This window comes from Phyllobates terribilis, unplaced genomic scaffold (assembly GCF_046119375.1).
Source record: "Phyllobates terribilis strain yellow unplaced genomic scaffold, ASM4611937v1 Scaffold_8__6_contigs__length_399053987, whole genome shotgun sequence".
In the NCBI taxonomy this organism is placed as follows: Eukaryota; Metazoa; Chordata; class Amphibia; order Anura; family Dendrobatidae; genus Phyllobates; species Phyllobates terribilis.
The window spans coordinates 300,814,568-300,829,806 of record NW_027362768.1 but is presented as its reverse complement, the minus strand read 5'-3'; the positions used below and the strand labels follow the sequence as shown (position 1 = coordinate 300,829,806).

Below are 15,239 nucleotides of genomic sequence, written 5' to 3'. Positions count from 1 at the left end.
AGTCCATGCAGAGGTACAAGACTCCCTGAAGGGTTTTCTTAAAGGGAAGAAGAGATTCCATAAGGATGTCTCCTCTGACTATGATTCGTCTTCCTAGTCAGAGGATCAATGGCTCAGTGATTCATCGTCCTCTTCATATTCGAATAATGGTAGACCCTGCTTCCTTATTGAGGATACAGACAAGCTGGTCAGAGCTGTTAGATCAACTATGGGGTTAAGGGAAGAGAAAGCAGCCAGATCCTTTGAAGACATTATGTTTGCGGGCCTGGAGGAAAAAAAGAGACGCACTTTCCCTGTGAACCCTAGAATTCAGACCCTTATAGACCGGGAATGGAGAAAGCCTGAGAAATCGGGGGCATTACCTTCATCCTCAAAGAGGAGATACCCCTTCGGGGATAAGGATTCTGAATCTTGGGATAAGATCCCCAAGGTAAACGGGTCGGTTGCCCGATCGTCTAAAAAATCGTCTCTACCCCTGGAAGATTCGGTCATCATTAAAGATGCTCTAGATAAAAAAGCAGACTCCTTTCTGCGTTACACATGGGAAGCAGCAGCAGGGGGCCTTAAGCCAGCGGTAGCGGGCACCTGTTTTGGGAGGTCACTCATGGTATGGCTACAATAATTAGAAGACCAGCTTAAAGATACAAGAACCTCTAGAGATAAAATCCTCTCCAATTTACCTCTCCTGCAGGCAGCGTTAGCCTTTTTCGCTGACACTTCAGCGGATTCAGTTAAACCGTCAGCAAGGTCAGCAAACCTGTCCAATGCTGCCAGGCGGGCCTTGTGGCTTAAGGGTTGCCCAGGAGACCTGCAGTCAAAACATAAATTATGTTCCCTCCCATGTGACGGCAAGTTCTTATTCGGCCAAAAGCTGGACGAGCTTTTGGAAAAAGCTGGTGATAGGAAGAGAGGTTTCCCAGGGTTCACGGGGGACATAAAGAGGTCTTACTTTTGGAGAAAGAGATTTAAGTGGGGTCGCCCTCCAGGAGACAGAAAGAGATGGGATTCCAGATCTAAAAAGGAGTCGGGTTATATGTTTGGAGGACCAGCCTCCGCGACTAAGAAATCCTCCCAATGACGCCAGACTAGAAGTCGGTGGAAGGTTATCCCATTTTATTCCAGCTTGGGAGGCCATTACATCAAATCCCTGGGTGCTGAGTATTGTGAGGGATGGCTTGAAGATACGCTTCAGTCAGATTCCTCACCAAACTTTTGTGATCACCCCCAGGAGGAAATCCATGGAGGAACAGATGGCCTTGGAGTCAGAAATATTAGATTTAGTGAGGAAGCAAGTCCTTCATGAAGTTCCGGAGTCACAAAGGGAAAGGGGATTTTATTCCCCCCCTATTTGTGATCTAAAAAAACAAATGGATCCTTAAGGACCATTATCAACCTCAAGAGTCTAAACCAGTTGGTAAAGAACCAGACGTTCAAAATGGAATCCACCACTCCACCACAATTGCTTCATGGCAGTAATCGACCTAGAGGATGCCTATTATCACGTCCCAATCCATCCAGCCTACCAAAAGTACCTAAGGCTAGCCCTGTTCATACATGGGAAACTGAGACATTTCCAATTCACTGCCCTACCTTTCAGTCTCTTGATAGCTCCGACAGTGTTTACAAAGCTTATAGCAGAAGTGACAGCCTTTCTACGTATCAAAAACATAGTGATCATTCCCTACTTAGAAGACTTTCTTGTGATAGGGAGATCAGAAGACCACTGTTCCACTCAACTTCTAGAGGTCACGGTGGTTTTACAACGACTGGGATGGTTGATAAATTCTTAAAAAAAAAAACTAATCCTCTCAAGGACTCAAATCTTTCTGGGCCTAACCCTAAATTCTCATCTCCAAGCCTGCTTTCTCCCAGAAGACAAGGTTTGCAAAATAATCAATTTGGTCACAAATGCGATAGAGTCTCTGGTGACGTCCTTGAGAGAAGCAATGCCCCTACTAAGCTCCATGAAGTTCTGTCTCCCAGCAGTCAAATGGGCCCAAGGTCATATGAGGCTTCTTCAGTGGGAGGTCCCGTCGGCGCAGAGATCCTTCAACGGGTATTTAGAAAGGAGACTATCTCTTTCCTTAGAAACCATAGACTCCTTCTCATGGTGGACAAACAGGGGTAATCTGACCTCAGGCATGCAGTGGTCCAGACCAGTCGACCATATAATTATAACCAATGCGAGCTGTTCTGGCTGGGGGGGTCATCTAGCGGATCTCTCAATTCAGGGACACTGGGCATGTCACGAGAAGGGGGCATCATGAAACTTAAAAGAGCTTTGGGCAGGGGAGAAATCTCTGATAGGCTTCCTTTCCTACATTCATGGTCATCATGTTCAGGTCAGGTCAGACAAACAGACAACAGTGGCTTATATAAATCACCAGGGAGGAACAAGATCGCGCTCCCTGATGGTAGTGGCAAACAGGATCCTGCAGCTAGCGGAGCAGCATCTCCCATCCCTCAGTGCTCTATATATTTGGGGGGTGGAGAATTCCAAGGCAGATTTTCTGAGTCGCCACAGATGTGCATTGAGTAGTAATAAGAGACAACCCAATGACCTGTTTTTTGTCTGATCCTGAGTCAGCTCCATACTGTATCTTATAGGCCCCGTTTCCTCAAGACTAGTGTTGTTCACGTCGATCTTGACGAGGGGGTGTATTGGAATCAGACGCGCCTGATTCATTATGGGAGTAAGATTTTGGGCATAATGAATTTGATGAGCAAGCATCGCCACAACCCATCTGGCCCCAGTTCCACCCATTTTGGCGGTGTTGGGTGAAACTGGTGTAAGAGCACCAAAAGTCACTAATTTTTTTGCGCAACTCTGAGTATAAAGATTTCTGGCATGATTATTTTGATGAATCGGGGCCTATAGTGTTTAGTGCTTAAGGGGCTCCATACACAATAAATACACAGGAGCCCTCCCTCTGCTGAGCGCTCTGCTACAAGAGAGCCACTGCCAGACTCCTCTAGAAGAAAATAAAAAGATCGCCAGTCTTAAATCGGACATGCCGGATCCTTAACCCCCCAACCTCAGAAACGGATGATGAATTCCACACAACTCCAAGCACATTTATGGGAGGTGAGAGGCACCCAGGCGTCACGTCAGACCATTCAAAACCGTTTACTACAGGTGCTAGACGACCTGCAAGGATACCTGACCAAACCACCATGGTCTTGCATGGGCCAGTAGGCATCGATGCTGGACGAGGGACTCAGTGGGCCTCAGTGCTGTTCACTGATGAAAGTCGATTCTCACTGAGCAGAAATGATGGCTGCCAACAAGGTTGGAGACATCATGGAGAGCGTTATGCATCAGCCACTGTTGTCACCAGACGAGCCTTTGGTAGTGGTGGTGTAGTCAATACATAACTGCCCTACATTTTGTGAATGGTATAGTGACAAGCCCCTACTACTTTAATAACATTATTAATCCAGTCTTTGTGCCTCTATATAGACGACAATGCTCCAACTCATCGAGGTCACATCATTAGGGAACGGCTGCTGGAGACTGGGGAACCTCAAATGGAGCGGCCTGCACTTTCTCCAGACCTGAGTACCATAGAAAACCTGTGGGATCAGCTAAGTCATCATGTAGAGGCTCATAACTCTGTACCCCAGATCCTCAATGACCTGAGGTACGCGCTTCCAATAGAGTGGGATGCCATGCCTCAGCAGACAATAACTCCACTTGTGAAAAGCACAAGACATTGTTGTTAAGCTGTAATTGATGCTCAAGTCTACATGACAAGTTATTGAGACATTGACATTTTTTGGAGATGGTATACCCACCACTGCTAGCTTTTGTTTCAATGAATTGTTTGAGATGAGGAAATCACCATTGCATACTTCTACTTAAATTCCCAACTTTCATGATAAAATATCACTGTAGAAGGAACTTTTTACGTTTTCCATAAATTTCACCCGAAAGCCAAATATCCCTAACTTTTTGTGAGTAGTGTATCTGTGGTGTCTGCTCAGAATCCCTGCACTCAAAAACTTTGCCAGCTGTGAATGATCATATTGCAGACGTTGGCTTAGTGTTGTTCGCGTGGTCTATTGAGATCGCCATTACTCATAGAGAGGCAGATTTTCTGGCAGTATTTTAGATAGGAAAGTATGGGGGGCTCATTCCGAACACTGATCAAAAACCTCCTCTAGCTCATTAGAAGTTGGCAAAGATCTGAGGGTGCGGTGCTTTTGGGTGGAGAACAGCTCATGGAAAAAAGACAATCAATCCGACTCATAGACTTGCATTGCCAATCTCAATCCGGTCGTGTGCATAAGCCATAAGAATGATAGATATTCTTTAAATGGAACCTGTCATTGAAATGGAACTATCACCAGGATATGAGCTATGGAGACTTTTCTTGCGATATCCAGGGCTCAGGAAGATTTGACGACAGCGAGATCATGAGGTTTCCCCTTTTTCCGGGGTCTTTCGGACATTTACAATTATGATGTTAGTAGAAAAGGGATGGCTAATTGAAACTTATGGAAAAAAAATAAAGCATCTTTATACGACATCTTACCTGCTAGGAGATATTCCTTTTTATCCAACTCTATTCCGCAGAGAGAAGATTCAGCTGAGGTGTACACAAAATTAATATCTGTCACGTTCTCGTATCCTTTGAACATCTATAAATATATATTAATGGCGTTATTTAAAGAAAAATTAGTGTAATTGGTTCATTTCTGAAAACTTAACCCTTTTTTATTTATGTCATTTTGATTTATTGTATTGTTTAGAAGAATTGCGGCGCCCATTAAAACGCAGATCTGACTGTTTTTTTTCGTGGCGTTGAATATATGATTTGTATAATTTTATCTTTTGATAGGCTTCTACAGATCTGACGATATGAAATACACACCGTACATAATTTTTTAAATTTTTGAACTTGGGTAAGGAAAGTGATTTAAACTTTTTTTGTCTTTATTTTTTGTAATATTTAAAAAAAAAAATTTTTACTTTATATTTTTAAGTCCCTTTAGGGGACTTGAACCTGAGATCATTAAACCAGTTTTATTATTTACTGCAATACTACAGAATTGCAATATATTGTTAAATTGACGTCTTCCTATGGAGCCTAACCACTTGGTGGGTTTAATAGGAGAAGTAATGTGGCAGCAATGGGGGCTTTCAGCAGGCCCCCAGCTGCCGTGGTCACCCCTTGGTACCCCACAATCTTGTCACAGGTGGGGGGCGACTGCAGCCTATACATGAGCACATCAGTAATCGTTGCTGTGTCCCTGAACATGGCATAATGCTGTCTCCAAACTTGGATTTGAGGGTGTTCTTCAACGTTACTTTTAAGAAGACTGATGCCGGACTTACACAGCACAATCGTGGTGGTTAAACGTCCGCTGATTGGGTTGATGCAATCAGTGGTCATTTAGAGCTGCCGAACATAATTCTAAGAGCTCAGAACAGTCGTTAATACAATCTTTTTGAGCACATAGAGTATCATTTTTCTCGGCAGCACATTTTCTTCTTGCACAGCACAATGTGCTGCCGATAAGCCTAGATTAACACATCCTTGTAAAATGTCTGTGTGCTGTCAGTTTTTTTTTTTCTCGGACAGCACATGAATCCGTAGAGTTTCATGGATCTATACACATGGATGGGTGAATGTAGGCTAACAATGATTAAAAATCATCGCATCTGACGATCAAGCAATTTGCTCGTTCCTCGGGTGTTTGTCAGCCTGTTTAAACAGGCTGACAATCAGGAAAAAATGTCCATAGGTTTTCCGATTATTGACCCATCTAAATGGGTCATCATTAGCAATAGAAATAAGTGACAGTGACATAGTAATTTAAAGACTAATAACACTTATACAAGAGAAACATTCAATACCTTGATCAGTTTGATCTCATACTGGATTGTAGCTGAAAAAACATTTGAGGAAGGAATCATCTTTTCACCAATCACTCTTGCACGAATCACTAAAATAAAGGAAATATTAGTAAACGAGGGTTAACGTTTAGATTTTGCATAAAAAGACTTAAAGTGTACTTTTCATTCTCACATGCGGTCAGACCATTAAATGCCAGGAGAATATTGTGTGCAGGCTCATTTCGAATTAATTGAACCCATGCACGTGTTGTAACGTCGCACACCACGCCTAAGACAAAGTTCACGTCTGCTGTACTGGGTGAGCTCTTATCTCACTGCAGAGCTGTGTGTGATCAAGAGAGCCAACTGTCAGTCATTACATGTCTCACACTGGTAACGCTCGTTTTATTCAAAATAAGCTCTGGATGTAGATTCTCGGGGAGATCTATGCCGGCCCATAGATCTTAACAGCTCATTTACATATTAAGAAAAATGTGGATTTCTCTGGAATAAGACATCAGATCGCAGATATCAAGGTATCATTTTATTCATATTCCTATGACCTACATGCCCATATAGACAGCTTAGGGGGGTTGATCCTACTGAAAGATTCCCTTTCAGCTATTCAGATATTATAGAAGTTTACGGTTGTTTTCATAGAGACAAAGTCCCCAATTTATCAAGACTGATATTTTGCACACCAGTCTCAATGAATGGTCCGCTGGAGTAACATGCGCCAAATTTATTAAGCGTTGTGCTCCTCTTAATAAATTTGGCACATCTTTTAGCTGCTGTGCGCCAGCATCAGTAATGTACGCAAGTCATGAGCTGAAGTACATTACTGTCAAATTTTACACCAGTTTTTTGCCATAAATCCAGATCAATTTGCCAGGCACTTTTGGCCTTACTGTTAAACACTCTGCCCATTTTTAAAATGTGGCGTAAAAATGGCAAAAATCTCAAAATTTTTGGGCAACTATTTAGATTTGAGAGTCCTCAGTGGTTGATACCTTTTAATGGCTGACTGAAAAGATGGTAACAAGTTGCAAGCTTTCGAGACTAGTTTTGCATTATTTCTGTGTCCTATTGTGTATAAATATGTGACTCTTCAGATTTTGCTTTATACTAGCCTGATGAGACCTGAGTAGTCTCGAAAGCTTGCAACTTGTTACCATCTTTTCAGATAGCCATTAAAAGTTATCAACCACTGAGGACTCTCAAATCTAAATATTTTTCTGTCAACTGGCTAACACGGTACAAAAATATATATTTTCCCTGGGCATCTATTACAACTTTTCAAAAAGTTATTCCTTTACAATTAAGTTTTTGGCACAGAAACTCACAATTTGGCTGAATCCAGACGTCCATGAAACATGGTCTGACTGTTAACCGTGATATACGGACTGGCTGTGCGATGGGCATCTTTGTAATAACCTCCATGTGATTGCCCGCACTCCCCGTCTTTGTCCAGTAGCTGTGGTTGCAGCACGGCATTAGAACGGTTACTTTGGCAGTTTTCTCGTATCGCTTATTATGTGTAGCATGTGCGATCTGATTCACCCGTGCATTAGTATGATGGCTGTCATTCTTCATACATTTTAGTCACATTTATCAGCTTAGACACATTTTTAATGGACAGTAAATGAGGAGTCCGTTCTGTTATGTTCTGCATAATTAACTCTGCAGGCAATTAGACACTAATTAAACCAGCTGAGGTTATTGCTTCATTTTCCAAATGGAGACATATGTCTATGACATGGCGAGTAATGTCTTTTTTTTTCGAAAAAAGGTTATTCTGGAAACCTTCTTCCAATCACTATTACCTATTCTCGCTGTACTATAGCAGTAAGGTGACGTTCTTCGGAACCTAGATGTGTAAACCGGCCTCAATCGGTATATTTCCATGTTACAGTTATATGAAAAAGTTTGGGCACCCCTATTAATCTTAAGCTTAATGTTTTATAAAAATTGGTGTTTTTGCAACAGCTATTTCAGTTTGATATATGTAATAACTGTTGGACACAGTAATGTTTCTGCCTTGAAATGAGGTTTATTGTACTAACAGAAAATGTGCAATCTGCATTCAAACAAAATTTGACAGGTGCATAAGTATGGGCACCCTTATCATTTTCTTGTTTTAAATACTCCTACCTACTTTTTACTGACTTACTAAAGCACTTTTTTTGGTTTTGTAACCTCATTGAGCTTTGAACTTCATAGCCAGGTGTATGCAATCATGACAAAAGCTACTTAAAGTGGCCACTTGCAAGTTGTTCTCCTGTTTGAATCTCCTCTGAAGAGTGGCATCATGGGCAGAGCAGCCAAAGAAAAATAGAGGGCCAGTGACTTTGTCGGAATGCCTTTATCAAATATTCTTGACTTAAAGAAGTTATCCACCGCTTTATAATTTTTGACCTATCCTTAGGATAGGTCATCAATGTCTGATTGGTCGTGGTACGACACCCGGCGCCCCTGCCAATCAGCTGTTCTCGGTGCCGGTGGCAACCGGAAATGCTCAATTGCAGAGCTGCTCCGTCTTCTGATAGTGGCCGCGGTAGGGTACTGCACATCCGCCTCCTATCCTAAGGATAGGTCATCAATGATAAAGTAGTGGACAACCTCTTTAAGATATATTAAAACCTGTAACATCTAAAGAATCTCACATTTACTCATCAGTCCTTAGAACTATATCCCAAATGGTCTGGTGCTCAAGGAGCAATGGAGAAAGTTTGAGGGCATACTGCGGACACATTTATGCGTCCTTTTTATGGATGCAAGTTCCGACTTGATCGCGGGTCTAGGAACCCAAACAGACAGCCTCAACAGTATCTACGAAGCCATCAGTTCAGATCCCAGAGTCAAATGGAGACTTGTATCCATAATATAGTCGAACAAATGGAACCTTGAATATGTTCATCTGAAACTGGCCTTACGTCTTTATAGCATTGGTCTTTGGTTTGCTTTATTATGCTTCTTTTGTGCACATATTTTGCAGTTTTTTATTTCCAAATATAATGTACACCAGTTTCATTTTTTTTTAATGACATATATGTTTTAAACTATCGAGCCACTGACCAAACAATTGAAGGAAAATGCCAAAGTGTATTTTACACTGTTTGAATTGCATTTAGCATTATTGACTTACAACTAATATCTGGTCACAGAACAGTGTGTGTGAAGACACCCATGATCTTATTTTTTTTTGTTTTAGGCCTCTTTCCTCTTTCAGATGTCCGTTTCTCTCATGTATGAGAAAAACGGACCAATTATTTTGATCAAAGTTTGGTCGAGTGTCATCAGTTTTTCTCTCAAGTGGAGAAAAAAAAGTTTCTCCATCTTCTCCGATGTGACAGTCCGTGATAATCGTACCATACTTGGATGCCATCCAAGTGCTGTCCGATCTGTTTGATGGACCCATAGACTTGAATTGCTGATTCTGATCCTTCACTTGACATGACTCTACGATTTTGCACAGACCACTTGGTTCGCAGAAAATCATGGACATGTGAATGACCCCATAGACTATCACAGGTACGAGTGGTATCCGTAAAAGACAGGGATAGCTCTCATATGAGGCCTTAGTTGTGAACAGTAATTTTAGCTGAATCAGAACCTTTATTGAGTTGATGGTAGAAATGAGCTAATCAATAGACAGGACCTTGGTCCAGCCGCCAGGTCATTAATTCCGTGATTGCTGGATGGGAGCCCTAAAAGCCGCCTTCTACCCAATAGCATTTGAAACCCCTCTTTGGATTAGTTGGCTTAGTGAGTCATCATCGTTGCAGTGGGATGCACATGTGATGTCGTGCCAGTCTAGTGTTAATGAAAAGATGACCCATGGATGCAGACACGTAGAGGGCGGTTCTCAGGGTTCTCATCCAGCGGCTAAAGAATACTGGCCCTGCTGCTTGAATTTATTCTCTCATCGCTAGTTGATGGACATCTGGGGTACTTTGTGGATTTCTAGATGGCGTTGTTGTCACTCAAGGTGTGGGAAAGACTAAGTGCAACACGAAGGGAAGAGGGGGAGGAAGCCCAAACACTAGGTAAAGGGGGAATGGAGACCCATAGGCAGATCTAATATTACCCAGCCTACCCTATCGTCCCGATATAGATTCCACACCTATCGCCGAGCAGGACCCTAAGCCCTGGATGTCCCTAGAGCTTGGCCCCAGATAGGGAGGGGGAGGGGTGAGCACTGGTCAGGCCCCACTACGAACTAAAGACAACAAGGTAGACAAACAAAGGGGATAAACTTAGCTTGAGCAGACACCAAAGGAGTAACGCCAACTGTCCTCCAAGGGCACCAGAGAAGAAGCTAGCCGACTGCTAGCCTGCACAAAGGTACAAAAAAGTATCACCGGTGATTCCCTGGAGAAAACTGAGTGTTTTCAACTCCCAGGCAAGGGTATGTCAATCAGCATCTGGAGGGAGGTCACTGCTAGGTCCCAAAGGAAGAAGGATTAAGAAGGTGTCTGTAATGCCAAGCGCAGCGACACTCTACAGCCAGATCCAGAGCGACTGTCAATTACACCTGACACACCTGTGACAGTTGTATTTTGGCCACCAGTTACTGTTCCAGGTCTCTATTTGGAGATTATAGCTCTCACTATGCTGTTATTAAATGAAAAATTGAGTCATTTCAATATTTTTTTACAATTTTTTTGGGGCGGGGGGACATGAAATGAGAAGCGGATGTATGGTCGGAAACCCACAGTGAGCCCCGTCAAGCTAGTTCTGTAGCAAAGTTTACAAAAATTCCTTAGCAGCGGTGAGACAAAATGGTATCAATAAATACACCTGGTGGTAAATAAAGCTATATAATGTACCTGAAATAGGTTGCCACCATACAATTAGAATGGCCCAAAACAGATTCCGGAAATAAAATAATTAATCCTAACTTTATACTTAGAATGTTTCCAGTCAGCTGACATTGTGAAACTTCACCCGATGGTTTTAGCTAAACATATTAATCGAAACTCCCGTTGGCATAAATGCAATTAATTACACTTTGGAGAAGTATATTAATAATAGTGCACAATGGTCCAATTATAGCATTCTTGATTGTAGTTAATAGGCATGTTGAGTAAGTCTTGGTAATTGAGTGTGTGTAATAATATATCTACGTGCAGACTACTAACAATTGACATGTATGATAGTAATAGACAGAATATCTTCAGTCTATCGATTCATTTTAGAAGAATCGACAGCCTTAAAATATTATCATCCTTAAGGGGATAATGGAAGGTTGGACTTAAGTACACTGGGTTGGAATGATGGTGTCCCCTTTAAGATGATCTTGTCTTCTAATGTAAAGGACTTGGAGCAGTGGTTCAGATTTAGGACAGTAGCTATCCTACCAACATTACAGCGAATATGAAGCAAAAGGAAGTCCTACAATGCCCCTGAAGACTATGCAAAGAGCTGTGGGTTTTCTGGCTTAATTTAAGGTCCAACCCCCCAATAAAAAAAAAACATTGGATACATGTGGGAAACTTGAAAGGTGACAACATGGAAGCCAGTAATATCCATATCCACTCCAATGTCAGATGGGCCCACGGCCTACACAATGCCGCATTTCCTGGTCCCAGGCTCTTGCTACACACAGATGTCCTTGACAAAGACGGGCTCTTGGTCAAAACGTTTAACCATATTTTTTTGACTCCTTGCTGGATGAAGGCTTCTACTTGAATTAGTCTGGACCACGAGTCCTTCCTCAAGCAGATTTATATTTAAAATGAGAGTACTGCTGATCTTTCTCCTTCATCCAAGAAGACATTGAAGCTATATGGGATAATGTTGATTGAGACTGTTTGGACACAGTCTACGTAGCACTCTTCCGTCAGTCATGATAGCGGTAACGTAATGGTATAGGGGGACTTTGCTGATGGACCCTACAACTGCATTTATTAAAATAGTGATACATCCTTCCATGTGTAGAAAAATAATTTTCAATGGATTTGTGGGTTCAGCTTTTCTAGCCTCCAGCGATCATCTGTTATTGGTGGTGAATGCTCTGTCTGGCTCCTCAATAAATGACAGTCCATGCAACTATATGGGTGGGATGGTTCTGCCAGTGTCCCATCCATATCTCTTAATAGTGCATATGGGCAGTGGTTGTCTTTGAGACTTCTTTCAGGATCATTTCCATAAATGAATTAGTGACTGAGGAGGAGCAAAATTAGAACAGTAAAGAGCAGAACCCAAGTAGGGTGAACTTAATGGATATTTGTCTTTTCGACATACCGAATCTATGAGAATAGTCTATATGGTTTATATGTAACACAAACTTCAAATGAACTAGAGTAAGTATGCCAAATATTAAAAAATGAATTAAGATTACATTTTAATACAAAAGGTGTGCACAAGACCACGTGATATGATGCCTTAAAAACACCGGAACTGACAGAGAAATTGTACTAACTAGAGATTGCTCAGTGGCTAATTCAGGAAGAATAAATGGAATGTCAAAATTACTTGCCAAAATTCACAAGTCAAGATTCAATGAAGTGTCACAGTGACTATCCGTATGCGGTTTATTTTTTTAACAAGAGTTCGGTACAAACTTGAAACTCGTAATAAAGCTACTATTGATCACTACAGAGTGATTCACTCACTACTTTACCCGGAAAAATTTATGTAACTTCCAAAAGAGACAATTTATCTTACTGAAATGTGGACTGTACATACCTTGCTTCATGAGAAACTGATGTTTTAAAGCAGGTGTTAAAAAAATCCACCATTCTCAGCCAAGCATGCCTGCCTGTGCCATTCCATATTGTTGAATGTATTCCGCAGGATGTCTGGGGTCCTAGCCTGAATTTCTCGCTGTATGATTTCTCGGAGTGCTTGTAATGTTTGTGACTTGTTACTGTACACCTGACCCTTCAAATAGCCCCAAAAGAAAAAATCTGGCGGTGTTAAATCAGGCGATCTTGGTGGCCACAGTCCCCTAGAGATTTCTCTGTCATCAAAGAAGGCTTCAATACACGGTTTGGACGGCAGATTTCGATCTCCATACGTCTTTAGAAACTCACTTTGGCACCTCGTTAAGGTCTCAGTTTTCCAATAAGTTTTCACAATGAAATCACGCTCCTCCAAACTGTATCTGTACATTGTTAACCAATGAAGAAGGAATTCGGCAGGAGTGAAATGCAAACACCACATAAACTACTGACGCGCAGAAAGGCGTGCAGCAAGTCTATCTCATAGTGGAGACGATCGGTGGGGCAAAAAGTTGGCAAGACCACTCAGCGCGAGGATGTTTCTTGTAGCTGAGGTTCATTGCATTTTCACTTCTCATGAACCAAAGTATGTACAGTCCAAAATTCAGTACGGTTCACTGTCTGTTTTAGAAGTTACAGCAGTTTTTCCAATTAAAGTAGCGAGTGTATCACCCTGTACCACAGTGTGAAAAGACTACTTTTCCAGCAGCCGCAGCGCAGTCTACTAGAAACCTCCTTCTCCTTTTACTCCTCAAAATGACACATACCAGCTGATAATGTGCATAGAAGAAGAACATGTCCAGTAGTCCATGCAAATACTTGAAGAAATAGTCAGTAAGCGCTAAACAAGATGGTACTGAAGAACAAGAATCTGCAAGAGAATAGCAGAGAGAACACCCTTTTTTAATGATTTATATGTATTTTTTTTTTGAATGTCTGCACCTCTTAAAATACCTTATATTGGTCATCAGCTAACAAGGTACCGATAGTAGAAATAGGCAACCTTCATCATTTAGTGCTACTGAGTGGCCATAGAATTTTTTTTCTGGTAAAACTAAATCAACAATACCCATTATATTATATTCAACAGATTGCATTTTTCCAGCAACAGTTGAGGTTGAAGAAAAGAAAAATCAGGCAGTGTGAACAAATGGCCAATCCTTTTGTTCTCCTGGGAAAGAAGTCACTGCCAGACATGTCTTACAGCAGCTTACTCCACTCTTCCCAAAGAGAACACATGAATGCTCCACTAAGTCTATTGGAAGAGATAGTTTTCAGCCAGATAAGCAGTTGGCCAACAGCTACGTTGCTTGGGCACCTTAATTGAATTTCAGCTATGCTTCACAGCGCCACATTATACAGTATGTATAAAAAACACTATTAACCTGCAGATGTAGGGTTAATCTGAAAATTAATAGCGTTCTGAACCTGCCCGGCACCGGCACTTAGACCCCCGCTGCCGGGAGGAAATTTATTTTATTCCCTCTGGTTTTAGTTGCGAGGCTCGCCCCAGCGCGGGTTCAGTCATTGCTCAGTGTAAAAAGAGAGGCGGCTATAACCGTGCCCCCCACACTGACTGAATGCTGAGCTGCTGTCAGTCAATACCGGGGGCGTGGTTATAGCCATCGCTATGTATACACTGAGCGGTGACTGAATCTGTACCGGTGCTACCCCTGTGACTGAAACTGGAATGCCGCCGGGAGGAATAAAGTTAATTTCCTCCTGGCAATGTGGGTCTAAGTGCCGGTGCTGGGCAGGTTCACAACGCTATTAATCTGCAAATTAACCCCATATCTGTAGGATAATAGTGTTTTTTTCAGGTGACAGGTTCCCTTTAAGGCTCAGAAGGTGAGCTGATCCTCTAAACCTTAGCTCCGGGTGGACACACGAACCCTGGGCATTTATGCAGCAAATAGGAAGGCATGTTGGCAGCAAAGACTCTAAAGGCTCACCAGAATTCTCAGGATCAGCAGAATGGATGAAGTGAAACCCAGCAGGGGCAAATGCAGGCACAAACACGAACCTCAAACCTCACAGATGGTGGAGCACACCAAACATAGGACTAGAGTCTCAATCCCAAGACACAGGTGTGTGTCAATGGGACATAAAGTGGGTACGGAAAGTATTCAGACCCCTATAAATTTTTGACTCTTTGTTTCATTGCAGCCATTTGGTAAATTCTAGAAAGTTCATTTTTTTCTCATTAAAGTACACTCTGCACCCCACCTTGACTGAAAAAAAAGATTAAAAAAGAAAAACTAAAATATCACATGGTCATAAGTATTCAGACCCTTTGCTCAGACACTTATATTTAAGTCACATGCTTTCCATTTCCTTGTGATCCTATTTGAAATGGTTCTACTCCTTCATTGGAGTCCAGCTGTGTTTAATTAAACTGATAGGACTTGATTTGGAAAGGCACACACCTGTCTATATAAGACCTCACAGCTCACAGTGCATATCAGACCAAATGAGAATCATGAGCGCAAAGGAAATGCCCAAGGAGCTCAGAGACAGAATTGTGGCAAGGCACAGATCTGGCCCAGATTACAAAAGTATTTCTGCATTACTCAAGGTTCCTAAGAGCACAGTGGCCTCCATAATCCTTAAATGGAAGAAGTTTGGAACCACCAGAAGTCTTCCTAGACCTGGCCGTCCAGCCAAACTGAGCAATT

General features: G+C 42.0%; 2 protein-coding genes across 2 annotated transcripts in view; one reads left to right on the top strand and one right to left on the bottom strand.

The window, feature by feature from the left end:
• SYN2 (synapsin II) overlaps positions 1 to 15,239 on the top strand; it is a 360,272-nt gene that overhangs the window by 182,685 nt on the left and 162,348 nt on the right. The window lies entirely within an intron of this gene.
• The window catches only part of TIMP4 (TIMP metallopeptidase inhibitor 4), a 33,907-nt gene that overhangs the window by 6,138 nt on the left and 12,530 nt on the right, over positions 1 to 15,239 (bottom strand). The window contains exons 2-3 of the mRNA XM_073644498.1: positions 5,861 to 5,949; positions 4,536 to 4,641 (exon numbers count right to left, since the gene is read on the bottom strand). Of these exons, the coding sequence (XP_073500599.1) occupies positions 4,536 to 4,641; positions 5,861 to 5,949 (195 nt within the window). The remainder of the gene's footprint in view (positions 1 to 4,535; positions 4,642 to 5,860; positions 5,950 to 15,239) is intronic.